At 46.9% G+C, this 26307-nt stretch overlaps 1 protein-coding gene across 15 annotated transcripts in view; it reads left to right on the top strand.

Annotated features, from left to right (window-relative positions):
* EHMT1 (euchromatic histone lysine methyltransferase 1) overlaps nucleotides 1–26307 on the top strand; it is a 143612-nt gene that overhangs the window by 105277 nt on the left and 12028 nt on the right. For 14 of the 15 annotated variants that reach the window (XM_037007474.2, XM_037007473.2, XM_037007472.2 and 11 more), the window contains 5 exons: nucleotides 10083–10184; nucleotides 11506–11610; nucleotides 24345–24499; nucleotides 25497–25664; nucleotides 25813–25957. In XM_037007474.2, the coding sequence (XP_036863369.1) occupies nucleotides 10083–10184; nucleotides 11506–11610; nucleotides 24345–24499; nucleotides 25497–25664; nucleotides 25813–25957 (675 nt within the window). Of the gene's footprint in view, nucleotides 1–10082; nucleotides 10185–11505; nucleotides 11611–23176; nucleotides 23738–24344; nucleotides 24500–25496; nucleotides 25665–25812; nucleotides 25958–26307 lie in introns of those variants that run through there. The other variant, XM_073220994.1, reaches the window with a different exon arrangement.

Genomic DNA, 26307 nt, shown 5'->3' with positions numbered 1-26307 from the left:
CAATTGAATCACTGTCCATCAGTGTAGTAAGATGCCAGAGTCACTACTTGCCTTCTCTGTGCTCCGCTGTCTTCCCCATGACCCCCTGACACCATGTGTATCAATCATAATACCCCTGAATTCCCTTCTCCTCCCTCCCCCCACCTCCCCCCACCTCTCCCCTTTGGTAACCACTAGTCCCTTCTTGGAGTCTGTGAGTTTGCTGCTGTTTTGTTCCTGCACTTTTGCTTTGTTGTTAGACTCCTCAAATGAGGAAAATCATGTGGTACTTGTCTTTTTCTGCCTGGCTTATTTCACTGAGCATAATACCCTCTAGCTCCATCCTTGTTGCAAATGGTAGGATCTGTTTTTTCTTATGGCTGAATAGTATTTCATTGTGTGTATGTACCACATCTTCTTTATCCATCCATTTACTGATGGGCACTTAGGTTGCTTCCGTATCTAGGCTATGGTAAATAGTGCTGCGATAAACATAGGGGTGCATATGTCTTTTTTTTTTTTAATTATGTATTTTTTATTTTAGTATCATTGATCTGCAATTACATGAGTGACATTATGGTTATTAGACTCCTGCATCATCAAGTCCCCCCCACAAATCCATTACAGTCACTGTCCATCAGCGTAGTAAGATGCTGTAGAAACACTGCTTGTCTTCTCTGTGTTGGACGGCCCACCCTGTGCCGCCTCTATTATGTCTGCTAATCATAATGCCCCTTTTCCCCCCTTGTCCCTCCCTTCCCACCCATCATCCCCAGTCCCTTTCCCTTTGGTAACTGTTAGTCCATTCTTGGGTTTTGTGATTCTGCTGCTATTTTGTTCCTTCAGTTTTCTTTGTTCTTAAATTCCACAGATGAGTGAAATCATTTGATACTTGTCTTTTTCCACCTGGCTTATTTTACTGGGCATAATACCCTCTAGCTCCATCCATGTTGTTGCAAATGGTAGGATCTGTTTTCTTCTTATGGCTGAATGATATTCTATTGTGTATATGTACCACCTCTTCTTTATCCATTCATCTACTGATGGACACTTAGGTTGCTTCCATTTCCTGGCTATTGTAAATAGTGCTGCGATAAACATAGGGGTGCATATGTCTTTTTCAAACTGGGCTGCTGCATTCTTAGGGTAAATTCCCAGGAGTGGAATTCCTGGGTCAAACAGTATTTCTATTTTGACTTTTTTGAGGAACCTCCATACTGCTTTCCACAATGGTTGAACTAATTTACATTCCCACCAGCAGTGTAGGAGGGTTCCCCTTTCTCCACATCCTTGCCAACATTTGTTGTTGTTTGTCTTTTGGATGGTGGCCATCCTTACTGGGGTGAGGTGATATCTCACTGTGGGTTTAATTTGCATTTCTCTGATGATTAGCGATGTGGAGCATCTTTTTATGTGCCTGTTGGCCATCTGAAATTCTTCTTTGGAGAAGTGTCTGTTCAGATCCTCTGCCCATTTTTTTAATTGGATTATTTGCTTTTTGTTTGTTGAGGTGCGTGAGCTCTTTATATATTTTGGATGTCAACCCTTTATCGGATATGTCATTTATGAATATATTCTCCCATACTGTAGGATGCCATTTTGTTCTATTGATGATGTCCTTTGCTGTACAGAAGCTTTTCAGCTTGATATAGTCCCACTTGTTCATCTTTGCTTTTGTTTCCCTTGCCTGGGGAGATATGTTCATAACGAAGTTGCTCATGTTTGCGTCCAAGAGATTTTTGCCTCTGTTTTTTTTCTAAGAGTTTTATGGTTTCATGACTTACATTCAGGTCTTTGATCCATTTTGAATTTACTTTTGTCTGTGGGGCTAGACAGTGATCCAGTTTCATTCTCTTACGTGTAACTGTCCAGTTTTGCCAACACCAGCTGTTGAAGAGGCTGTCATTTCCCCATTGTGTGTCCATGGCTCCTTTATCATATATTAATTGACCGAATATGTTTGGGTTATTATCTGGACTCTCTATTCTGTTCCATTGGTTTATGGGTCTGTTCTGGTACCAAATTGTCTTGATTACTGTGGCTTTGTAGTAGAACTTGAAGTTGGCGAGCATAGTACCCCCAGCTTTATTCTTCTTTCTCAGGATTGCTTTGGCTATTTGGGGTCTTTTGCAGTTCCATATGAATTTTAGAAGTATTTGTTGTAGTTCGTGGAAGAATGCTGTTGATATTTTGATAGGAATTGCATTGAATCTATAGATTGCTTTAGGCAGGATGGTCATTTTGACAATATTAATTCTTCCTATCCATTTATTGGTCTCTTCTTTGATTTCTCTCGTGAGTGTCTTGTAGTTTTCAGGGTATAGGTCTTTCACTTCCTTGGTTAGGTTTTTTCCTAGGTACTTTATTCTTTTTTGATGCAATTGTGAATGAAATTGTTTTCTTGATTTCTGTTTCTGCTAGTTCATCATTAGTGTATAGGAATGCAGCAGATTTCTGTGTATTAATTTTGTAATTTTGAATTCGCTGAATTCAGTTAGTAGTTCTAGTAGTTTTGGGGTGGATTTTTTCAGGTTTTATGTACAATGTCATGTCATCTGCACACATTGACAGTTTAACTTCTTCCTTACTAATCTGGATGCCTTTTATTTCTTTGTGTTGTCTGATTGCCGTGGCTAGGACCTCAAGAACTATGTTGAATAAAAGTGGGGAGAGTGGGCATCTTGTTCGTGATATTAAAGGAAAAGCTTTCAGCTTCTCACTGTTAGGAATGCTGTTGGCTGTGGGTTTGTCATATACGGCCTTTATTATGTTGAGTTACTTGCCCTCTCTACCCATTTTGTTGAGAGTTTTTATCATGAATGGATGTTGAATTTTGTCAAGTGCTTTTTCAGTGGTTTTTGGCTTTTTGTTGATGTGGTGTATGATGTTGATGGATTTTCAAATTTTGTGTAATCCTTGCATCCTTGGAATAAATTCTGCTTGATCATGGTAGATGACCTTTTTGATGTATTTTTTAATTCAGTTTGCTAATATTTTGTTGAGTATTTTTGCATCTGTGTTCATTAGGGATATTGGTCTATAATTTTCTTTTTTTGTGGTGTCTTTGTCTGGTTTTGGTATTAGAGCGATGCTGACCACATAGAATGAGTTTGGAAGTATTCCCTCCTCTTCTATTTTTTGGAGAACTTTTGGGAGGATGGGTATTAGGTCTTCACTAAATGTTTGATAAAATTCACAGTAAAGCCATCTGGACCAGGAATTTTTTTCTTAGGTAGTTTTTTGATTAGTTCAATTTTTTTGCTGGTAATTGGTCTGTTCAGATTTTCTCTTTCTTCCTGGGTCAGCCTTGGAAGGTTGTATTTTTCTAGAAAGGTGTCCATTTCTTCCAGGTTTGTTAGCATATAATTTTTCATAATCTCTAATAATTCTTTATATTTCTGTGGTGTCCATAGCGAATTTTCCTTTCTCATTTCTGATTCTGTTTATGTATGTAGACTCTTTTTTTCTTGATGAGTCTGGCTAGGGGTTTATCTGTTTGTTTATTTTCTCGAAGAACCAGCTCCTGCTTTTCATCGATTTTTTTCTATTGTTTTATTCTTCTCAATTTTATGTATTTCTGCTTTAATCTTTATTATGTCCCTCCTTCTACTGACTTTGGGCCTCATTTGTTTTTCTTTTTCTGGTTTCGTTAATTGTGAGTTTAGACTGTTCATATGGGATTGTTCTTCTTTCCTGAGGTAGGCCTGTATTGCAGTATACGTCCCTCTTAGCATGGCCTTAGCTGCATCCCACAGATTTTGTGATGTTGAGTTATTGTTGTCATTTGTCTCCATATATAGCTTGATCTCTGTTTTTATTTGGTCATTGGTCCATTGATTATTTACAAGCATGTTGTTAAGCCTCCATGTGTTTGTGGGCTTTTTTGTTTTCTTTGTGTAATTTATTTCTAGTTTCATACCTTTGTGGTCTGAGAAGCTGGTTGGTACAATTTCAATCTTTTTGAATATACTGAGGCTCTTTTTGTGGCCTAGTATATGGTCTGTTCTTGAAAATGTTCATGTGCACTTGAGACGAATGTGTATCCTGCTGCTTTTGGGTGGAGTGTTCTGTAGATGTCTGTTAGGTCCTTCAGTTCTAATATGTTTTTCAGTGCCTCTGTCACCTTTACATATTTTCTGTCTGGTTGATCTGTCCGTTGGAGTGAGTGGTGTGTTGAAATCTCCTAAAATAAATGCATTGCATTCTGTTTCCCCCCTTAATTCTGTTAGTATTTGTTTCACATATGTAAGTGTTCCTGTGTTATGTGCAAAGATATTCATAATGGTTATTTCCTCTTGTTATTCCTGAACGCTTTATCAATATGTAGTTTCCTTCTTTGTCTCTTGTTCTTTTTTTTGTTTTGAAGTCTGTTTTGTCTGATACAACTACTGCAACTCTGCTTTTTTCTTCCTATTAGTTGCATGAAATATCTTTCTCCATCCCTTCACTTTTAGTCTGTGTTTGTCTTTGGGTTTGAAGTGAGTCTCTGTAGGCAGCATATAGACGTCTTGTTTTTTTATCCATTCAGTGACTGTTTTTTTTTTTTTTTTTTATTAAGGTATAATTGATATACACTCTTATGAAGGTTTCACATGAAAAAACAATGTGGTTACTAAATTTCACATATAACAAGTCTCCACCCATACCCTAGTGCAGTCACTGTCCATCAGTGCAGCAAGATGCCAGAGATCCACTATGTGCCTTCTCTGTGCTACACCCTTCTCCCTATGATCCCGTGATCCCCCACACCCTGTGTACTAAACATGATACCCTTCTGACTGTATGTTTTTTGATTGGTGCATTCAGACCATTTACATTTAGGGTGATTATTGATAGGTATGTACTTATGGCCACTGCAGGCTTTAGATTTGTGGTTACCAAAGGTTCAAGGGTAAGTTCTTTACTATCTAACAGTCTAATTTATCTCACTTCATATGCTATTACAGACACAATCTAAAGGTTCTTTTTTTTTCCCCCTCCTTTTTCTTCCTCCTCCATTATTTATATCTTAGGTATCATATTATGTACTCTTTGTCTATCCCTTGACTCCCTTTGGGGGTGGTTGATTTGATTTTGCATCTGCTTAGTGATTAATTGGTCTACTTGCTTTACTTTGGTTTTATTTTCTCTGGTGACAGCTATTCAGCCTTAGGAACACCTCCATCTATAGGGGTCCCTCCAAAATACACTCTTGAGATGGTTTGTGGGAGGTAAAACCTCTCACCTTTTGCTTATCTGGAAATTGTTCAATCCCTCCTTCAAATTTAAATGATAATCTTGCCGGGTAGAGTAATCTTGGTTCGAGGCCCTTCTGCTTCATGGCATTAAATAGATCATGCCACTCCCTTCTGGCCTGTAAGGTTTCTGCTGAGAAGTCTGATGATAGCCTAATGGGTTTTCATTTGTATGTGATCCTATTTTTCTCTCTGGCTGCTTTTAATACTCTGCATTTATCCTTGATCTTTGCCATTTTAATTATTACATGTCTTGGTGTTGTCTTCCTTGGGTCCCTTGTGTTGGGAGATCTGTGCACCTCCATGTCCTGAGAGACTATCTCCTTCCCCAGACTGGGGAAGTTTTCAGCGATTACCTCCTCAATGACACTTTCTATCCCTTTTTCTCTCTCTTCTTCTGGCACCCCTGTAATGCGAATATTGTTCGGTTTGGATTGGTCACACAGTTCTCTCAGTATTCTTTCATTTCTAGAGATCCTTTTTTCTCTCTGTGCCTCAGCTTCTTTGCATTCTTCTTCTCTAATTTCTATTTCATTTACTGTCTCCTCTACTTCATCTAATCTGCTTTTAAATCCCTCCATTGTATGTTTCATTTCAGATACCATATTCTTAAACATTTGTAACTCATTCCTGAATTCCTCCCTGAGTTGTTGAATGTTTTTCTGTAGCTCTGTGAGCATGTTTATGATTTTTATTTTGAATTCTCTTTCAGGAAAGTTGATGAGTTCAGTTTAACTTGGCTCTCTTTCTGATGTTCGTGGGATTTTGGTTTGAACCAGGTTCCTTTGACATTTCATATTTGTAGGTCACATCCTTTAGTGCCCAGAAGCTCTATTCTTTCGAGCTGCTCAGCCCCTGGAGCAGTGGCAGGGGTTGCAGGCAAGTGGTGTTGGTGCCTGTCGGGAGGAAAGAGGTCTTTGCTGCTTCCTAGCTGCAGTGCCTGTCTCCACTGCCAGGGCCAGTGGGCTGAGGGCACAGGGAGAAGCCTCTATGCTATGCACTTGTAGCTGCCGTAGGTGGGGCTGCCCTCTGGCTGGCCTGGCGCAATGGCAGGGGCAGCTGGTTTGCAAGTTGGTGCTGGCCCATGATGAAGCCCCGTAGCCAGCCAGGGGGATGGGGTGCCTGAAGCTCCTGAAAGTTCCCAACCTGCTGGGCAGAGTGCACCCAGACAATTTTGTCCACCTGTCCTTTCTCCTGAGCAGCAAGCTCTGTGCGATCCTTGCCCCTTTAGCAGCCCTCTCACTGTTCAGAAGTCTCTCAGCGTGTCCGCCTTTCTTTTTTCCCAGAGTGGCCAGTTGTGGGTCCCTGTTCCCCTGAAGTGACTGGAATCTCAGTGTCTCCAGGTATTCTGCCCGTGTTAGCTTTCCCGCCCCACTGATCTCCAGGGCACCATGTAGTGTAGGTTTGTGCTCCCACTGGGTGTTGAGCAGTCCCGGGCCTCCACGTTCTCCCTGCTCCTTTTCTCTTCCTCCCGCAGGTGAGCTGGGGTGGGGGAAGGGCTTGGGTCCCTCCAGATCGCGGCTTTGGTACTTGACCCTTTTCCTTGAAGTCTGCTGGTATCCCCACATGTAGGCATTCTGCCACAGTCTACTTTCCTGTTGCTCTTTCAGGATTTGATGCATTTGCTGTATTTTCATATTTGTGGCTTTGGGAGGAGGTTTCTTTAATCCTCCCCAACCTTTAATTTTTCTATAAATATTTATAGATAGCTGTTATTAATCCTCTGCATTATGATGGATGGGTGAGTTCTGCATTTACCCGGCTGTCTGCTAGGGCTCCATTTCCCAACCTTGTCCCAGGAGCTCTAAGAGGTCAGTCCCCGTAGGACAAACCCCATAGGGTTGGAGGAGAGCTGGTGGTCTGGGGGCATCAGATGGATCTGGCGGCAGACTGGATGCAGAAGGAAGGATCCCAGAATAAAATTCTTGTCGCAGACACTGTTGAGTCTGGAAACACATGATAGGGCAACACCAAACTGTCCAATGTGTCATTGGAGTCCCAGAAAGAAAACCTGGTAGAAAAAAGGATATTGAAGAAAAACTGGTCATAAATTTCCCAGATTTGTTGTTAAACTATCTACACATCCAAGAAAGTCAGCAAACCCTGAGCTGGGTAAGTACAGAGAACACCACACCTAAACACATCACGGTTAAAATGTGGAAAATAGAAGGGAAAAACCGTAATGGCAGCCGGAGGAGAGCACGTCGTGAGCAGGCCCACACCCTGGAATATCCCCAGTTTCCCACCTGAATGGGGGCAACCGCGGGGTAGTGGAGGATATTTTTCTTGTGCTCAAAGAAAAAAAATACCAAAAATTGTTAACCCAGAATGCTACATCCCATTAAAGCATTCCTCAGATAGTACTTGTAAAATACAACATTTTCAGGTGAATAAAAGCTAATAGGATTTCCCATCATACTGACCCTAAAGGGAGTTCTAAACCCAGGAGCAAAGCACTTACCCCAGGAATTAATGAAAAGCACCTGAAAAGTTAAAAAAGAAAGACTGGTTTTCTTTAAATTTCTTGAAAGACAAAGGCCATTTGTACCAGAAATAGAATCATTGAGGTGGAGTTTGTAGTCCACAGATTTATAAGTGAGGTCAGCGGGGGCAGCCATGAGTGGGTCACTCTTGTCAGGGCGTTTTCTTCAGGTGACATGTGTTAGTGTAGGCTGACTGCTTAGTGTTACCCTTGGAGAAGAACTATAAAAATAATTTAAAAGAAATAGGGCTTTAAGGAGGTTTTTAAAAATGCTAGTAGGTGCAGTAAACTGGACACTGAAGGACAGGAAAAAAGAAACAGATGGACAGACAGCAAGGTTTAGCCTGAGGCACGTCAGACATTGCTATGGGGCAGAAATTTGCACTAAGAGATCAAGCAGCAGGAGCTAATTGCGGGCCTCAGCAGTGTGCACACAGAAAGTCTGCAGGCATGGGCGATGGGCTGAGGACATGTCATCACGCACACGACAACATGAGCATCGGTGAGAAAGCATGAGGGACGGGCTGCACTGTGATCCAAGCGCCGGGATGGCGTGTCCAGTAGGACAACACAGGAGCCATGGCTGAGGTCACAGCATTGGAGTGAGAATTTCAGGTCAGTAGCCGGCGTCACAAGGTTCAGGGAAGGCAGGCTGTAACGCTGGTTGAGGAGTGACATCCAAAAACACACAGAACTCCCACAGTTCAAAGACACTGAAGAAAAGTGGGCAAAGGCTATGGGCAGCAGTTCCTGGAGAGGAAGCACAGTGCCTGGCACTCAGGAGGAGGCATTTGGCCCGAGACAGCATGCAGGCACCGCGTGGGGGCCAGCGGTGCAGCTTGGTGAGGCTGCCGGGTTGGGGGCAGGCAGTGCCCACTCCGCGTCATACGACTTGGTCCCTCACGTGTACCCGGAAGTGCTCCCATCATCCAGACGTCTCACAGTCAGAATCGACCGGATGTCCCTGGCCGGGAATGCTCCACCGGTCAAGTGAGTGAACTTCAGCTGCCTGATACCTGCAGAGATGAACTCAGAACGGAAGGCTGGGCTGAAGATGAGCTGTGGGAGGGTGCAGGTGCAAACCCACCATTCATGGATACGCGGGTGTGCAGAACTTCAGAAGGTGTGTCCATGACGATTGAATTCAGGCGGGTGGTTACCTGGGGAGGAGGAGGGACAGAAACAGGCGACTGCCAAGGGGTGCCCCTGAGGCGATGCTGGTGTCATGGGGTTACAGTGCTGTGGACTCCTGTACGTGCCTGTCAGGGGTGCCCCTAAGCACCTCCCTACCTGCAGCCCTGCTGCCTCCCACCTGCACATCTCTGGCGCTCCTTCTGCCATGGTGTCCTCAGTCCCGCTCCACGCTCCCGTCACTTCCCAGGAGTCCCTCCTGCCGTGTGGGCCAGACCTGCTACCGAATCTTGCTTGGGCCTCCCCTGTCCTGCCTCTTGTCCCAGGGGTCTGTGGCCTTGCTCACCAAGGCATGTGCTCTGGGCAGGTAAGAATCCTGTCTCACTTGTCCCCTTCCCTGCCTGACTGGAGACGCAGCAGCTGTGTGTGCTGGGTGCACGGGGACCAGGCCACGTGGTGTGCCCGAGGTTTCTGTCCTCACAGCTGTGGCTCTCTGCCAGTGTTCAGGCACCGTCAGATGGGCTGTAATGTGCCACTGAGGACACCTCAGAGTAAGGCAGGCCTTCAGACCAATGACCACACGTTCTTGTACTTGCAATAAAATTTTAGCTCCAGTAGTATGGGGTTTGGGTTGTGTGGATTTCCTTGAGAAAGTGGATGTACTGATTAATTTTCAGGTCTGGTTAGAAATCCATTAAATGATGTGTATTAAAGTCTGGGATTGCTGCTCTGAGAATAGGAGGTGGGAGGGAAAGTGGCTAACAGGACACAGTCAGTGTAGACGGGGGTGGGGAGATGCAGAGGCAGCCTCCGTGCGGGGGAGGGTGGGTGTGTGCTCACGGCCCGGTCCTCCGGGACCCGTCTCTTCGGGAGCTCCTGGGCTCTGGCCCACACTGGGTGGGCAGGTGGCTTTGTTTTATTTTGAAGTAGTTAAATTAACATTTTATTCGGTGTCCTTGAGGAAATGGAGCTGAGGGCTCACGAGGAGATGTGCCCACGGCCACAGCCGTGTACTTGGAGGGCAGGCAGGGACATGCCCTTCGGGGTCCCTGCTCCTCTCCCTGTGTACTGTTTCTAATTCTCTGGACTGTGGGCTACTCTTACTGGGTCTTCACCACCATTCCAAATGTGCCCCAGTGGCCGCTAACTCTCAGAGGCCCGGGCAGGTGTGTGTTGCCCCCAAGGCCTCCCACTTGGCCTGGTGTGCTCTGTGTCACTGTGTGCCCTCTCTGGACCTAGTGGTGTTTGTGTTGCAGGATGCCGAAGGCTCCACCTGCTTGCACCTGGCTGCCAAGAAGGGCCACTATGGTGTGGTTCAGTATCTGCTTTCAAATGGACAGATGGACATCAACTGTCAGGTAGAGCCAGCCTTCACTTCCTGACACCCACTGATGGGCTGACCAGAGGCATGAGTTCTCTTTGTGCATCCTGGCCCTCCTCCTGCCCAGCTGGAGGGCCCTCCTGCGGCCTCTGCCTGGGCTGTGCCTGCCTGCTTGTGGCCCGAGTTTGCCTCCCTCCCACCCCTCCCCCATTTGCTGTCTGTCCCTACTGCTGGCAGGGCCCAGGGCAGTGTCCTTGGGTGGTGTGCAGTGCCTGGCACACTCAGGAAGCCTTGTGTGTCTGTTGAGTGAGTGGTGCGACTGCCCCCTGCTCCCAGGGCCCCTCCCACGTGGCCCTGGGCTCTGGGACGTCTGCCTCCACTCCCAGGTTGGCCCTTTAGCCCAGCCATTAGCACCAGCCCCCTTCCAGGTAGGCCAGAGAGGCAAGTGAGACCTGTGGTCCATCTCTGCCCCTGTGGTGTCCACAGGCTGGGTCCCCTTTACCATTGTCATTTCCCGACTCCCACTGCGTCGGGTTTTGTGAGTTTCTACCTCTGGGCTGGGCTGGCTTCACCACTTGGGCTTGGTGGTTCCTGCCTTGTCCCCAGGGCCCAGGCAGTGCCACAGTCGAATCGTAGGGATACTGGCACTTTGTTCTTGGAGGCTGTGTGTGCCCACCAGAGAAATGTGGTGACCATGATACATGGGGAGTCGTTTCAGGGGGTTGGGGGTTGAGCCCTCTGCCACCAGACAGGAACTGGCCACACGATGCTCATTTCCTGAAGGGCTGCCTTTCTGTCTAAGTAAAACCACCCAGGACCGGGTGAGGAGCAGGCTTGGGTGGGTGGAGGGGAGGAGCTGTGGCCAGTCTGCAGATGGCATTGGCCAGGCAGCTGTCTTCCCTGCCCTTCATGAGGAGGCCAGGGCTTTGCCCGGCCCCTGTCCACTCTGGCCTGGATGCCCATCCATCACAATTCTTGGCCACGGCTCTGCCTCATGCTTGAGCCCACAACCCTGGACCAGAAGGGCACGCAGACAACAGTACCCCGTTAGCGCATCCTACCCCAGCCCACCCGCCAGTCTCTGAGGTGGGTTTGGTCTCCAGCACTCCCGGGTTCTGCTCTCCTACGATTGGCCAGGTGCTCAGATGCATGGAGTGTCATCCCAGCAGCTCCTTGAGGGAAAAGGCAGGCCATCCTGCTCCCCACCTCTGTCTGTTCTGCACTCTGCCTTGGTTTCCCCACCCACCATGTGGGGACTCGGACCGGCTCCCTCTCGGGGCCACCGTCAGGTCTCTGGTGAGAGTGTCCTCGGTGCCTGTCTGCTGCTGCTGTGACGGCCTCCTTTCTTTTGGAATCAGGATGATGGTGGCTGGACGCCCATGATTTGGGCCACTGAGTATAAGCATGTGGACCTTGTGAAGCTGCTGCTCGCCAAGGGGTCCGACGTCAACATCCGGGACAATGTGAGTCTGGCGGTCTCTGTGGCCAGTCCTGATCCCTGGGGAGGGTCCTGAAGGAGGCCAGAGGGCCAGGGTGTGCAGGGTGGCCACTGAGGCTCTTCAGTCCTGGGAAGTGGGGTGCTGGTGCCCGGGGTGCTGACTTCTTCCCAGGATGTTGCCAGTTTCCTGGGGTTATTTTTCCTTTGGAGTGATTTGCTAGATGCAGAAGGATGACAGAGGTCCCTGAGATCTGCCCCTCGAGTAGGAGCTGCATTTTTAGAGGCACCTCTGGACTGATTGTGTCACTGACTCTGTGTCCAAGACAGGGTCCCAGGCCCCCCCCAGGGCAGACCCACACCTGGGCTGTGGAGGTGGGACTTCAGGCTCTGCTCCCACCCCTGCCTTGTGGAGAGAGAGGGGGAGTGGCCGTGTTGTGGTTTTCTGGGCTGCGACTTAACGCGCTGTACTTACTGATAGCTAGTTTTGTAAGACCAGTTTGTTTGCACAGAAAACAGTGCAAAAATCAAAAGACTTGCTGTCCCCTCTGGGAGCTGCCGTCTGCTTGTCGGTCCACCAGGGATGTTTGGTGACTCCATTTAGCTTACGGGGGAGTCTCAGGAGGTCTTTGGTGCCCACAGAGCCAGCAGGGTAGGGCTGGGATGGTCTGATCCCTGGTGCCACCGTCCAGCAGAGGGTCAGGGCTCCCAGGGCAGCAGACAGGATGTGCTGTGTGGAGCCCATGTATCCACGTAGGAAGGTGCATGTCATCTCAGTGTTGAGCCAACTGGGACAGGCTCTCAAGACCGGCCAGCTTGAAGCAGGGATGGAGCTTGAGCTTGGTGGACATTCTTCCTGGTTGCTCAGTACTAGGATCTCCCGTCTCCCACCCGGAAACCAAGAACAGCATGTGGCCCCTTGGGACTCTGGGACGTTCACATCGGTGCTGTCAGAGCCAGGCATCAGGACGATGGCAGGTGGTGAGGGGAGCTCTGAACCGGGGAGGCATGGATGTGGCAAAGCACAGTGTGGCCAGCCAGCAGCACCACGACCAGCTCACACTGGGGACACACAGGATAAGCCACCTCCTGAAGTGTGCGCAGTGGTTTGGTGTGGTGCCAGCGCTGTGCCTGGGCAGGACAGGATGTCCACATGCAGCTGTCAGAGGGTCAGCCCACCTGGATGCCCGGGCAGTGTACAGCCTTGCTGTCCGCGGTGGCTCTGCTACTCACTGTGGTTCTGACTGGTTGGAGGAATTGACTGACTGTGTGTTTGCTATTTATATGACAGTCCTACTTACTCCGCGTTAGCAGCTTTGCTGACGAGTACTTGGCAGACTGTGCTGCTCACAGTGACAGGTGGTCCGATCCTGACTCCAGTATGTCCACAGTCAGGGGTGAGGAACACTCCTCCCAGCGCTGCCCCTGCTTCATGAGCAGCTGGTGCCACCCAGCCACCCATCACTGTGCTATGCGCACAGCGGTCCTGCGTGGTGCCCATGTGAGTTTGGCTCTGCGGGGGATGCAGCACATCCCTTCACTGTGCCGCAAAGGCGCTGTGGTTTTACAGAAGGGGTCTGGGAGCCCCATGTACAGCACATCCACTGTGCTGCTTGTCCATCAGCGTTTGCTTCGTCTGACTTACGTCACTTTTGTATGGTGACTACGATCAGTGACTACTACTCACTGAAACCTCAGATGATGACTGGCATTTTTTTAGCACTAAAATGGTTTATTTTTTATTTTTTTATTTTTTTGATTTATTCATTTTGTTATCGTGAATCTACAATTACATGAAGAACATTATGTTTACTAGACTCCCCCCTTCACAAAGTCCCCCCCACAAACCCCATTACAGTCACTGTCCATCAGTGTAGTAAGATGCTGTAGAATCACTACTTGTCTTCTCTGGGTTACACAGCCCTCCCTGTGCCCCCCATTATACATGCCAATTGTAGGGCCCCCTTTTTTTTTCCCCGCCCTTATCTCTCCTTTCTCACCCACCCTCCTCAGTCCCTTTCCCTTTGGTAACTGTTAGTCCATTCTTGGGTTCTGTGCTTCTGCTGCTGTTTTGTTCCTTCAGTTTTTCTTTGTTCTTATACTCCACAGATGAGTGAGATCATTTGGTACTTGTCTTTCTCTGCCTGGCTTATTTCACTGAGCATAATACCCTCTAGCTCCATCCATGTTGTTGCAAATGGTAGGATTTGTTTTCTTCTTATGGCTGAATAATACTCCATTGTGTATATGTACTACATCTTCTTTATCCATTCATCTACTGATGGACACTTAGGTTGCTTCCATGTCTTGGCTATTGTAAATAGTGCAGCGATAAACATAGGGGTGCATCTGTCTTTTTCAAACTGGGCTGCTGCATTCTTAGGGTAAATTCCTAGAAGTGGAATTCCAGGGTCAAATGGTATTTCTATTTTGAGCATTTTGAGGAAGCTCCATAGTGCTTTCCACAATGGCTGAACTAATTTACATTCCCCCCAGCAGTGTAGGAGGGTTCCCCTTTCTTCACATCCTCGCCAACATTTGTTGTTGTTTGTCTTTTGGATGGTGGCCATCCTTACTGGTGTGAGGTGATATCTCATTGTGGTTTTAATTTGCATTTCTCTGATGATTAGTGATGTGGAGCATCTTTTCATGTGTCTGTTGGCCATCTGAATTTCTTCTTTGGAGAATTATCTGTTCAGCTCCTCTGCCCATTTTTCATTGGATTATTTGCTTTTTGTTTGTTGAGGTGCATGAGCTCTATATATTTTGAATGTCAGCCCTTTATTGGATCGGTCATTTATGAATATATTCTCCCATATTGTAGGGAACCTTTTTGTTCTATTGATGATGTCCTTTGCTGTACAGAAGCTTTTCAGCTTGATATAGTCCCACTTGTTCATTTTTGCTTTTGATTCCCTGGCCCAGGGAGATATGTTCATGAAGAAGTTGCTCATGTTTATGTCCAAGAGATTTTTGCCTCTGTTTTTTTTCTAAGAGTTTTATGGTTTCATGACTTACATTCAGGTCTTTGATCCATTTAGAATTTACTTTTGTGTATGGGGTTAGACTGTGATCCAGTTTCATTCTCTTACATGTAGCTGTCCAGTTTTGCCAGCACCATCTGTTGAAGAGACTGTCATTTCCCCATTGTATGTCCATGGCTCCTTTATCATATATTAATTGACCATACATGTTTGGGTTAATTACTGGAGTCTCTATTGTGTTCCACTGGTCTGTGGCTGTGTTCTTGTGCCAGCACCAAACTGTCTTGATTTCTGTGGCTTTGCAGTAGAGCTTGAAGTTGGGGAGTAAGATCCCCCCCACTTTATTCTTCCTTCTCAGGATTGCTTTGGCTATTTGGGGTCTTTGGTGTTTCCATATGAATTTTTGAACTATTTGTTCCAGTTCGTTGAAGAATGCTGTTTGTAATTTGATAGGGATTGCATCAAATCTGTATATTGCTTTGGGCAGGATGGCCATTTTGACGATATTAATTCTTCCTAGCCAAGAGCATGGGATGAGTTTCCATTTGTTAGTGTCCTCTTTAATTTCTCTTAAAAGAGTGTCTTACAGTTTTCAGGGTATAGGTCTTTCACTTCTTTGGTTAGGTTTATTCCTAGGTATTTTCTTCTTTTTGATTTAATTGTGAATGGAATTGTTCTCCTGATTTCTCTTTCTATTAGTTCATTGTTAGTGTATAGGAAAGCCACAGATTTCTGTGTGTTAATTTTGTGTTCTGCAGCTTTGCTGTATTCCTGTATCAGTTCTAGTAGTTTTGGAGTGGAGTCTTTAGGGTTTTTTATGTATAATATCATGTCATCTGCAAATAGTGACAGTTTAACTTCTTTATGAATTTGGATTCCTTGTATTTCTTTGTTTTGTCTAATTACCATGGCTAGGACCTCCAGTACTATGTTGAATAACAGTGGGGAGAGTGGGCTTCCCTGTCTTGTTCCCAATCTCAGAGGAAAAGCTTTCAGCCTCTCGCTGTTCAGTATGATGTTGGCTGTGGGTTTATGATATATGGCCTTTATTATGTCGAGGTACTTGCCGTCTATACCCATGTTGTTGAGAGTTTTAATCATGAATGGATGTTGAATTTTGTCAAATGCTTTTTCAGCATCTATTGAGATGATCATGTGGTTTGTATCCTTCTTATTGTTGATGTGGTGGATGATGTTGACGGATTTTCGAATGTTGTACCATCCTTGCAGCCCTGGGATGAATCCCACTTGGTCATGGTGTCTGATCCTCTTGATGTATTTTTGAATTCGGTTTGCTAATATTTTGTTGAGCATTTTTGCATCTACGTTCATCAGGGATATTGGTCTGTCATTTTCCTTTTTGGAGGGGTCGTTGCCTGGTTTGGGCATTAGGGTGATGTTGGCTTCATAGAATGAGTTTGGGAGTATTCCCTCCTCTTCTGTTTTTTGGAAAACTTTAAGAAGAATGGCTATTATATCTTCTCTGAATGTCTGATAAAATTCCGAGGTAAACCCATCTGGCCTGGGGGTTTTGTTCTTGGGTAGTTTTTTGATTACCATTTCAATTTCTTTGCTGGTAATTGGTTTGTTTAGATTTTCTGTTTCTTCCTTGGTCAGTCTTGGAAGGTTGTATTTTTCTAGGAAGTTGTCCATTTCTTCTAGGTTTTCCAGCTTGTTAGCATATAGGTTTTCATAATAGTCTTTAATAATTCTTTGTATTTCTGTGGGGTCCATCGTGATGTTTCCATTCTCGTTTCTGATTCTGTTGATGCGTGTTGATTCTCTTTTTCTCTTAATAAGTCTGGCTAGAGGCTTATCTGTTTTGTTTATTTTCTCGAAGAACCAGCTGTTGGCTTCATTGATTTTTTCTATTGTTTTATTCTTCTCTATTTATTTCTTCTCTGATCTTTATTATGTCCCTCCTTCTGCTGACTTTAGGCCTCATTTGTTCTTCTTTTTCCAATTTTGATAATTGTGACGTTAGACTATTCATTTGGGTTTGTTCTTCCTTCTTTAAATAGGCCTGGATTGCTATATACTTTCCTCTTAAGACTGCTTTTGCTGCGTCCCACAGAAGTTGGGGCTTTGTGTTGTTGTTGTCATTTATTTCCATATATTGCTTGATCTATATTTTAATTTGGTCATTGATCCATTGATTATTTAGGAGCATGTTGTTAAGCCTCCATGTGTTTGTAGGCCTTTTAGCTTTCTTTGTACAATTTAGTTCTAGTTTTAAAAGTTTGTGGTCTGAAAAGTTGGTTGGTAGGATTTCAATCTTTTGGAATTTACTGAGGCTCTTTTTGTGGCCTAGTTTGTGTTCTATTCTGGAGAATGTTCCATGTACACTTGAGAAGAATGTGTATCCTATTGCTTTTGGGTGTAGAGTTCTATAGATGTCTATTAGGTCCATCTGTTCTAGTGTGTTGTTCAGTGCCTCTGTATCCTTACTTATTTTCTGTCTGGTGGATCTGTCCTTTGGAGTGAGTGGTGTGTTGAAGTCTCTTAAAATGAATGTGTTGCATTCTGGTTCCTCCTTTAGTTCTGTTAGTATTTGTTTCACATATGCTGGTGCTCCTGTGTTGGGTGCATATATATATTTATAATGGTTATGTCCACTTGTTGGACTGTGCCCTTTAATATTATGTAATGTCCTTCTTTATCTCTTGTTACTTTCTTTGTTTTGAAGTCTATTTTGTCTGATATTAGTACTGCAACACCTGCTTTCTTCTCGCTGTTGTTTGCCTGAAATATGTTTTTCCATCCCTTGACTTTTAGTCTGTGCATGTCTTTGGGTTTGAGGTGAGTCTCTTGTAAGCAGCATATAGATGGGTCTTGCTTTTTTATCCATTCTATTACTCTGTGTCTTTTGATTGGTGCATTCATTCCATTTACATTTAGGTGATTATTGATAGATATGTACTTATTGCTATTGCAGGCTTTAGATTTGTGGTTACCAAAGGTTCAAAGTTAATTTCCTTACTTTCTAAGAGTCTATCTTAACTCACTCAGTGTGCTGTTACAAGGACAATCTAAAGGTTCTTTTCTGTTTCTCCTCCTTTTTGTTCCTCCTCCATTCTTTATATATTAGGTATCATATTGTGTACTTGTTGTCTATCCCTTGATTGCCTTTGGGGATAGTTAATTTAATTTTGCATTTGCTTAGTAATTAGCTGTTCTACTTTCTTTACTGTGGATTTATTACTTCTGGTGACAGCTATTCAACCTTAGAAACACTTCCATCTATTGCAGTCCCTCCAAAATAGACTGTAGAGATGGTTTGTGGGAGGTAAATTCTCTCAGGTTTTGCTTTTCTGGAAATTGTTTAATTCGTTCTTCAAATTTAAGTGATAATCTTGCTGGATAAAGCAATCTTGGTTCCATGCCCTTCTGCCTCATGGCATTAAATACATCATGCCACTCCCTTCTGGCCTGTAAGATTTCTGCTGAGAAGTCTGATGTTAGCCTGATGGGCTTTCCTCTGTATGTGATCTTATTTCTGTCTCTGGCTGCTTTTAACAGTCTGTCCTTATCCTTGATCTTTTCCATTTTAATTACTAGGTGTCTTGGTGTTGTCTTCCTTGGGTCCCTTGTGTTGGGAGATCTATGGATCTCCATGGCCTGAGGGACTATCTCCTTCCCCAGATTGGGGAAGTTTTCAGCAACTACCTCCTCAAAGACACTTTCAATCCCTTTCTCTCTCTTTTCTTCTGGTATCCCTGTAATGTGAATATTTTTTCATTTGGATTGGACACACAGTTCTCTCAATATTATTTCATTCTTAGAGATCCTTTTTTTCTCTCTGTGCCTCAGCTTCTTTGTATTCCTCTTCTCTAGTTTGTTTCATTTATTGTCTCCACCGTATCCAACCTGCTTTTAATACCCTCCATCGTGCTCTTTAACGATTGGATCTCCAACCTGAATTCATTCCTGAGTTCTTGGATGTCTTTCTGTACCTCCATTAGCATGTTGATGATTTTTATTTTGAACTCCCTTTCAGGAATAGTCATGAGGTGTACATCATTTAAATCTTTCTCAGGAGTCGTATTAATAATTTTACTCTGGACCAGGTTTCTTTGGCGTTTCATGTTTGTATATAGCGCCCTCTAGTGTCCAGAAGCTCTATTCTGAAGCTGCTCAGCCCCTGAAGCAATGTCGGGGGTCACAGGGGAGCGGTACTGGTGCCTGGGGGGAGGAAAGAGCTGTTCCCCGCCTCCTGGCTCCTGTGTCTGTCTCTGCTGCCTGAGCCAGTCGGCCAGTCACACAGGTATGTTTTTGTCCCAGAGCAGCCAGATATGGATCCCTGCTTTCCACAAGCGGCCGGAATCCCAGTCTCCCCAGGAACTCTGCTTGTATTAACTTTCCAACCCGGTAGTCATGCGAGTCTCATGAAAGCACCATGAAATGTAGGTTTGTGCTCCCAGCGCAGATCTCCGGAGCCAGGTACTCAGCAGTCCCAAGCCTTCCACGCCCTCCCTGCTCCATTTCTCTTCCTCCCGCCGGTGAGCTGGGGTGGGGGAAGGGCTCTGGTCCCGCCGAGCCACAGCTGTGGTACATTACCCCGTTCTGTGAGGTCTGCTTTTTTGTCCAAGTGTGTGCAGTCTGGCGCTGTCCTCTTTCCTGTTGCTCTCTCAGGATTAGTTGCACCAACTATATTTTCTAATTTTATCCAGTTTTAGGAGGAAACCTCTGTCTCTCCTCTCACGCCATCTTTAACACATCTAAAGTGTTTTTAAATAAGGTGTACATGTAGTGTTTTAGACCTGCTGTGGCACACCTCCTAGACTTCAGTGTAAACATACCCTGAACCCGTTTCGTCATGATGCGGCTTCCAGATCTGAGCCCTCAGTGTCTCTGAGCTGTGCCTGTGTGCCCCCCAGTTTTTCTCAGATGCAGTGCTGTGTTTGTTGTCTGCTCTGCTTACACCTGTGTTCCGAACACCACAATTCTGTGCTATTCTGTCAAAGCCGGCGGCGCTCTGACGAGGTTGCGGTAGCAGGCCTGTGCACCGTCTCATGCCCCATTCCCGCCCACCCCCGAGGCCCCGTGCAGGTCATGCCTCTGCCCAGCTGTGGCGTCCCCCATGCAGGGGCTGTCATGATGAGCACCTCCAGCTTCTGATGCCTGCAGAGCTCCCCTTTGCTTTCACTTCTGAAAGATGCTTTTGCTGGCTAGGAATTCCAGGTCGGCAGTTTTTTCTTTCAGGGCTTTGAACGTGTTTCCTCACAAAGCCCTCTTTTGAAATGTTTCCAAATTCCTGGTGCCACCTTGTCTTTATTTCTCTGTATATAATGTAAGTTTCTTCTTTTGACCATTTAAAATTTTTTTCTTTATCCTGGATCTTAGCAGTTTGATTGTGACGTTTCTTGTGCCCTGGGCACATGCACATAGGGCTCATGTGCTTCTTGTGCCCTGTGTGGGTTCAGGGTTTCTGGAATCTGTCTGCCCTTGTCTCCCCACTCACCCTGCAGGGCTGTGCTGTGGAGCTTAGGTGGCTGAAGTCCCCGTGGGCCACTGAGGTTATTCTTTCCCTCTGGGTCTCAGTTTAGCTGGTTTTATTGCTGTCCCTCCAGCCACTCATCTTTTATGTTCCGGTATCGTCCTGTCCAGTGTTTCTTTGTGTCAGGTGTGTCGGTTTTCAACTCTTGAAGTTCATTTTGGGTCTTCATAGTGTCCCCGAGGTGCCCCTCTCCCTGGCCCTCGAGCCTCTGGGGCAGTCACTCCAGGTGCTCTGATGCCTTGGCACCTGCTGGGTCAGCAGACACAGCTCTGTTCAGTTGGTGTCTCTCTGAGGTGTGTTTCCTACTTGTTGGTACTCTGGTGAGCTTGGGTTGGACCCCAGACATTGTGAATCTCACCTTCATTCTTGGAATGTCCTAAACCTTGTTCCGAGTGCCACAAAAATCAGAAACAGTCTGATCCTTTTGGATTTTGCTTACCAGCTCTCTTAGGTGGGTCCATGCAGGTCTTAGCCTAGGGCTGGTCCGCCTCCCAGGTGGTGGTTGCACTGAGCCCCCCTGCCCTGGCCTCCGATGTGTCTTCCTGGAGGTCCGAGATGGGAGTGCACGCATCTCCAGAGGCCTCTTTCCTGGCCCCCACACCCTGGTCTGCCAGCTCTGGCTGTCTTGGCCCCCAGGCCCTCAGCCCCCTCCTGGGGCTCCCCGCTTCCTCCCCAGGCCCTCAGCTCCCCTCCTGGGGCTCCCTGCTTCCTCCTCAGGCTCTCAGCTCCCCTCCTGGGGCTCCCCGCTTCCTCCCCAGGCCCTCAGCTCCCCTCCTGGGGCTCCCCACTTCCTCCCCAGGCCCTCAGCTCCCCTCCTGGGGCTCCCTGCTTCCTCCTCAGGCTCTCAGCTCCCCTCCTGGGGCTCCCCGCTTCCTCCCCAGGCCCTCAGCCCCCTCCTGGGGCTCCCCGCTTCCCCCCCAGGCCCCCTTGCCCACTTCCTCTCAGCGGGTGGTCCTCCACTGCCTGGTGTCACGTCTTGAAAACTACTATTTCACACAGTTTGACTATTTGGTCTTACGTTTTTGTTCAGGTGGGAGGGCAAATCCAGACTGGGCCCTCTGGCCCCATCTGGGCTGCAGCAGAAGTCACCTGGGTCATTTCCGATGCGTAGGCCAGGCCTGTCATGTGTAGCAGGAAGACCTTCTCAAAACTGAAATTCTGGATATGAAGCCGTATGTCATTCTGACGAAGAAAAGGGGGAAGAGGTTCCTGAGGGGATGGCATTTTGCTCAGGAGCTCGCCAGTGAACGGAAGATGGAGAATCAGAAGCGAAGGTCAGGGGGTCGGCAGCATCGAAGAGCAGCAGGAAAGAATCCCAGAAGAGCCAGGGCCTCTCAGGAAGGGCGTGTGCTCTCAGGAACAGGAGGTGGGCGGCCTGTGCCCAGGCTGGCCAGCAGGGAGGCAGGCGGCTCTGTTTTGCTTTGCCTCTGTCCCTAGGCCTCTGAGCTGGCAGCCTGGGCTGCACCCAGGGCGCTCGGCCTCTGCTGGGTTCCTGAGCTGGGCAGTCAGGTGGATCTGCATGTGGGGCCCCGCGACAGGTGGGGTCGGGTGGGGGCTCCAGGCACGGGGTCAGCACCTGCAGGGCCAGCACCCTTTGTATCTGTTACTCTCATCTTTTATGTGAGTTTCTCTTTATTCTCATATCCTTTGCACACATGTTTTTCAAAACTGTACTGTTGTGACAAACTTAATGTGGTAATTGTAAGTTACATATGTCTTTTTTTTTTTTTTTTTTGAGAGGGCATCTCTCATATTTATTGATCAAATGGTTGTTAACAACAATAAAATTCAGTATAGGGAAGTCAGTGCTCAATGCACAATCATTAATCCATCTCAAGCCTAATTCTCGTCAGTCTCCAATCTTCTGGAGCATAACGAACAAGTTCTTACATGGTGGACGAATTCTTACATAGTGAATAAATTCTTACATGGTGAACAGTACAAGGGCATTCATCACAGAAACTTTCGATTTTGATCACGCATTATGAACTATAAACAATCAGGTCAAATATGAATATTCGTTTGATTTTTATACTTGATTTATATGTTGATCCCACATTTCTCCCTTTATTATTATTTTTATTTTTATTTTTAATAAAATGCTGAAGTGGTAGGCAGATGCAAGATAAAGGTAGAAAACATGGTTTAGTGCTGTAAGAGGGCAAATGTAGGTGATCAGATGATCAGGTGTGTGCCTATGGACTAAGTATTAATCCAGGCTAGACAAGGGCAGCAAGACATCCACGGATGCAGAAGATTTCTCTCAAAGCAGGGGGGTGAGGTTCTGAGCCTCACCTCTGTTGATCCCCAAATTCTCACCTGATGGCCCCCCTGCGACTGTGCCTGTCTTAGGTTGTTCCTCCCTTGAGGAATCTTACCCGTCTCTGGCTAACCAGTCCTCTTCCGGGGCCATACAGGGAAATGTAAAGTTGGTAAGTGAGAGAGAAGCCATATTGTTTGAAAAGGTTAGCTTCTTACTTCTTTGCAGATTTATGCCCTGTGGCTTCTATGCCCAGCACTTGTCTCGAGGCATCTTTACCACCTGGAGGAATTATGATACTTGGTAAATTCGATATGAGGCACGAATTCTATTTAAGGGTTGTAATTAGGAAGGAAGAAGAAAAGCTATAGATGTAGCATATGAAGGAAACATGGGAGGATTGATTATTTCTTTGACATATCTTCTTGTAGAGTAACTTAAGCATGTATAGGTTTTAAACTACTAACTAATTTGCACACACATATTAACATAATAGGAATACGGTGACATAAACAAAGCAAATCTATAATTACCATCCATCTCCAGTGAAGCCAAGAAAACCATTTAGGCACCCTAGGCATTTGTGAAAATTTATCTATGATATGATGGGTATTGTCCAACTGTACTTGAACAGTCTGAGAAAAATCAGACAAATTAAAGTAGCCCATTTCTGGGATCTGTTCACATCCCATATGTTCTTTTAACCGTAGATAGTCTATAGTCATGAGATTTTGGAGCGCTACAACTTGCACCCCTCCCAACTCCTGGTTGAGTTCCAGCAGTACAGATCCGGTCAAATTCGTTGTCTCACTGCATGCACATGCCAGCCTAGACATCTCCCTCCTCATTCCAGTGGCAAGTCCAGGAAACGGTGGGGTGGATGCAGCCACAACCGCAGCATCGTCCGGATCCCTGTGGAGGCTTTTTGATGATCATCCCCCGGCACGAGTCCTCCAGAGAGTGCTGATGCCGGAAGCTCCTCCTCATATCGTATCTTAGTTCATTTTCTGGGTATCCAAGCTAGGCCTTGATCTTCTGCGTAGAAACAAACAGACCCTTTGCCCACACCTTGACATGCCCTCTATACCACTGTGCAGAACTCATTGGAGGTCAGCACACAGTAACTGCTTTTTTTTATTTATTTATTTTTTTATTAAGAGAAAGGAATATTATCAGAAAAGAGTACATCCATAGCTGATCATCTGACCCCCTTTAAGTGATCAACATTAAGGATATTTAAAGCATGCGTTGATCTTTGATTTACCAATAGTTTTATCCTATCAAGGAGTAATCCCCCTTTTCTTTCTTTCTTTCTTTCTTTTTTTTTTTAATCTTTAATCTATACTTACATGAAGAATACTATGTTTACTATGCTCTCCCCTATATCAGGTCCCCCCTAAAAACCACATTACGGTTACTGTCCATCAGCTTAACAAAATGTTGTAGAATCACTACTTGTCCTCTCTGTGTTGTACAGCCCACCCTCCCCTTTCTCCCTCCCCCCCATGCATGCTAATCTTAATACCCCCCTTCTTCTCCCCCCCCTTATCCCTCCCTGCCCACCCATCCTCCCCAGTTCCTTTCCCTTTGGTACCTACATATGTCTTATGTATGGCACAAGTTCTCAAGAATTTTTCTTTATTTCAAACTTTAATTTTTTAGAGGCTTTTATGAAGTAAATTAAATTTTTTAAATTTAATCAAATGTACCTATCCTTTTCAAATCTTACACAAGCATTACCTTATCCTGCGATTGTAGCTGTGTCCAACGTGAATATAATTTTAAGAAAAAGATGAGAGTACCCCCCAGTGATACGTCAGTGTGTCACCCACGGTGGTCTAAAATTCCACGTGACTTTTTTTTGCTATTTTGAAACATGTGTTGAACTGTGTTGATGTCACTTGTATAATGAAAATGAAAGAAGGCTGAATCAGGAAGCACCCTGGGCTGGGGGGTTGAGCCGGGTGCCTGCCCCGGCGTGTTCTCCCTGCAAACCCTCCAGGCTCTCGCTGTCTGTGCAGGAGGAGAACATCTGTCTGCACTGGGCAGCGTTCTCAGGCTGTGTGGACATCGCCGAGGTTCTGCTGGCTGCCAGGTGTGACCTCCATGCTGTGAACATCCATGGGGACTCGCCCCTGCACATCGCTGCCAGGGAGGACCGCTACGCCTGTGTAGTGTGAGTGTCTTCTGCCACCTGCAGCTCCGTGCGGCTCTTGGGTGGGACGGCGCCCTGGTGGAGCTGGCTCCATGAGTGGACAGGTTTTCTGCTCCCTGGCGGAGGCCAGCACAGTTAGTTCTGGTTCAGGGAGGGCTGCGGAAACATCCAGTGACTCAGGCGGACTGAGGAGGCTGGCCCTGCCCCCACACCTGCCCTCCTGGGAGGTGGCCACCCCCAGTTTGGAGTGAGGAGCCGTGCCACCTAAGGGGCAGCCGCTGGTGCAGGTGCTGACGATTGGAGCCCTCTCCAGACTCAAAGCCCTCTTCTGCACCGCTCACCCAGTGTGGGTGGGCAGGGTCTGCGGGTTGTGTCTGTTTGGCACCCGCTGGAAGCTCAGACCAGTGCAGCAGGAGGGGCGTGTCCCAGGACCTGGCGTTGGCTAGTCAGAGGACCTCAGGTGATCATACCTCACCTGGAAAAGAGGGGATATCCCTGCAGTGAGGTGCTCCCTCTCAGATGTGGACCTCGTGGGCATTTGGCCCACTGTTGTCTTGGCCTGAGACCTGAGGTGGGGCGAGTGCATGGGGATGTGGGGGCACACAGGGGTGCACAGGAGTGCGGTGCTGCCACTCCCCGTCCAGGTCTGGCTTAGACCGGGCCTCCGGTTACCCACCAGTGCTGATTGTGTGCACGGCTGGCCGGGGTCTTGGTCTCTGTCATTGCTGCTCCTTTCATCCTTGAGGAGGGTCCATTTGAATGAAAAGCAGGAACAATCAAGTTTGCATGCTTAGTTCTTTCTAAACGTTGGGCCAGGAAAACAGGTGCCTTGGCAGCACATGTGGGGGGGAGGTAGGAGGGTGTTCCAGGTGCGCTGCAGCCAGTCTTCCCAGAAGCACCAGTCCGCAGGCTTGCTGGCTTCAAGGTGTGTTCTCTTTGTTATCACTGATTATAGTCAACTTTTAAATCTTTCAAATAAAGATCTGAATGTTTTGTCGGCTTATATTTTCCCTTTTAGCCTCTTTCTTTCTCGGGACTCAGATGTCACCTTGAAAAACAAGGAGGGAGAGACTCCTCTACAGTGCGCAAGTCTCAACTCTCAGGTGTGGAACGCTCTGCAGACGAGCAAGGCGCTCCGAGACTCGGCCCCAGACAGGCCCGTCCGGTTGGAGAAGATAGTGAGCAGGTGAGGGGCGTTCCCCCCGCCCCCGCTGACATGGGCTGGAGGGGGCTGGGATGCCCCCTTCCCTGGGCCTGGCAGCTGCCCTGCTGTGCTCTCTACCAGTCTGGGGCAGCACGTGTCACCACAAAAGGTAACTCCTCTTTCCCGGCAGAGACATTGCTCGAGGCTATGAGCGCATCCCCATCCCGTGTGTCAACGCCGTGGACAGCGAGCCGTGCCCCAGCAACTACAAGTATGTTTCTCAGAACTGCGTGACATCCCCCATGAACATCGACAGGAATATCACCCACTTGCAGGTCAGTGATGGTGGGCGGAGGGCCGGTTTCCGTGGGTGAGACAGCAAGTCTCTGGGACCAGGGCCCATGGGCATTTCCCCAGGAAGACCTGCTACTCCCATGGCTGCCTCCCAGGAAAGTTGGAAGGCAGATGAGATCCTCCCAGAAAACAGACCCTGCATCCCGTGTTGGGTCCTTGGTTCTCAGAGCAATGCCAAGTGTCCCCTGTGAGTGGTGGTTCAGGGGACCCCTTGAGCACAAGGCACCCGTGCTGCGAGCTGGGGTCCCCAGCCTCCTTTCATCCCAGGCTGGTGTCGGATGTGGCCTTGTACCTGCGCTCAGGGTGCGGCTCTGGCCCCTGCCTCCCCACT

Source organism: Manis javanica, chromosome 2 (genome assembly GCF_040802235.1).
Source record: "Manis javanica isolate MJ-LG chromosome 2, MJ_LKY, whole genome shotgun sequence".
In the NCBI taxonomy this organism is placed as follows: Eukaryota; Metazoa; Chordata; class Mammalia; order Pholidota; family Manidae; genus Manis; species Manis javanica.
Note: the sequence above shows the minus strand (reverse complement) of the source record. Positions and strands in the feature narration are given on the sequence as shown.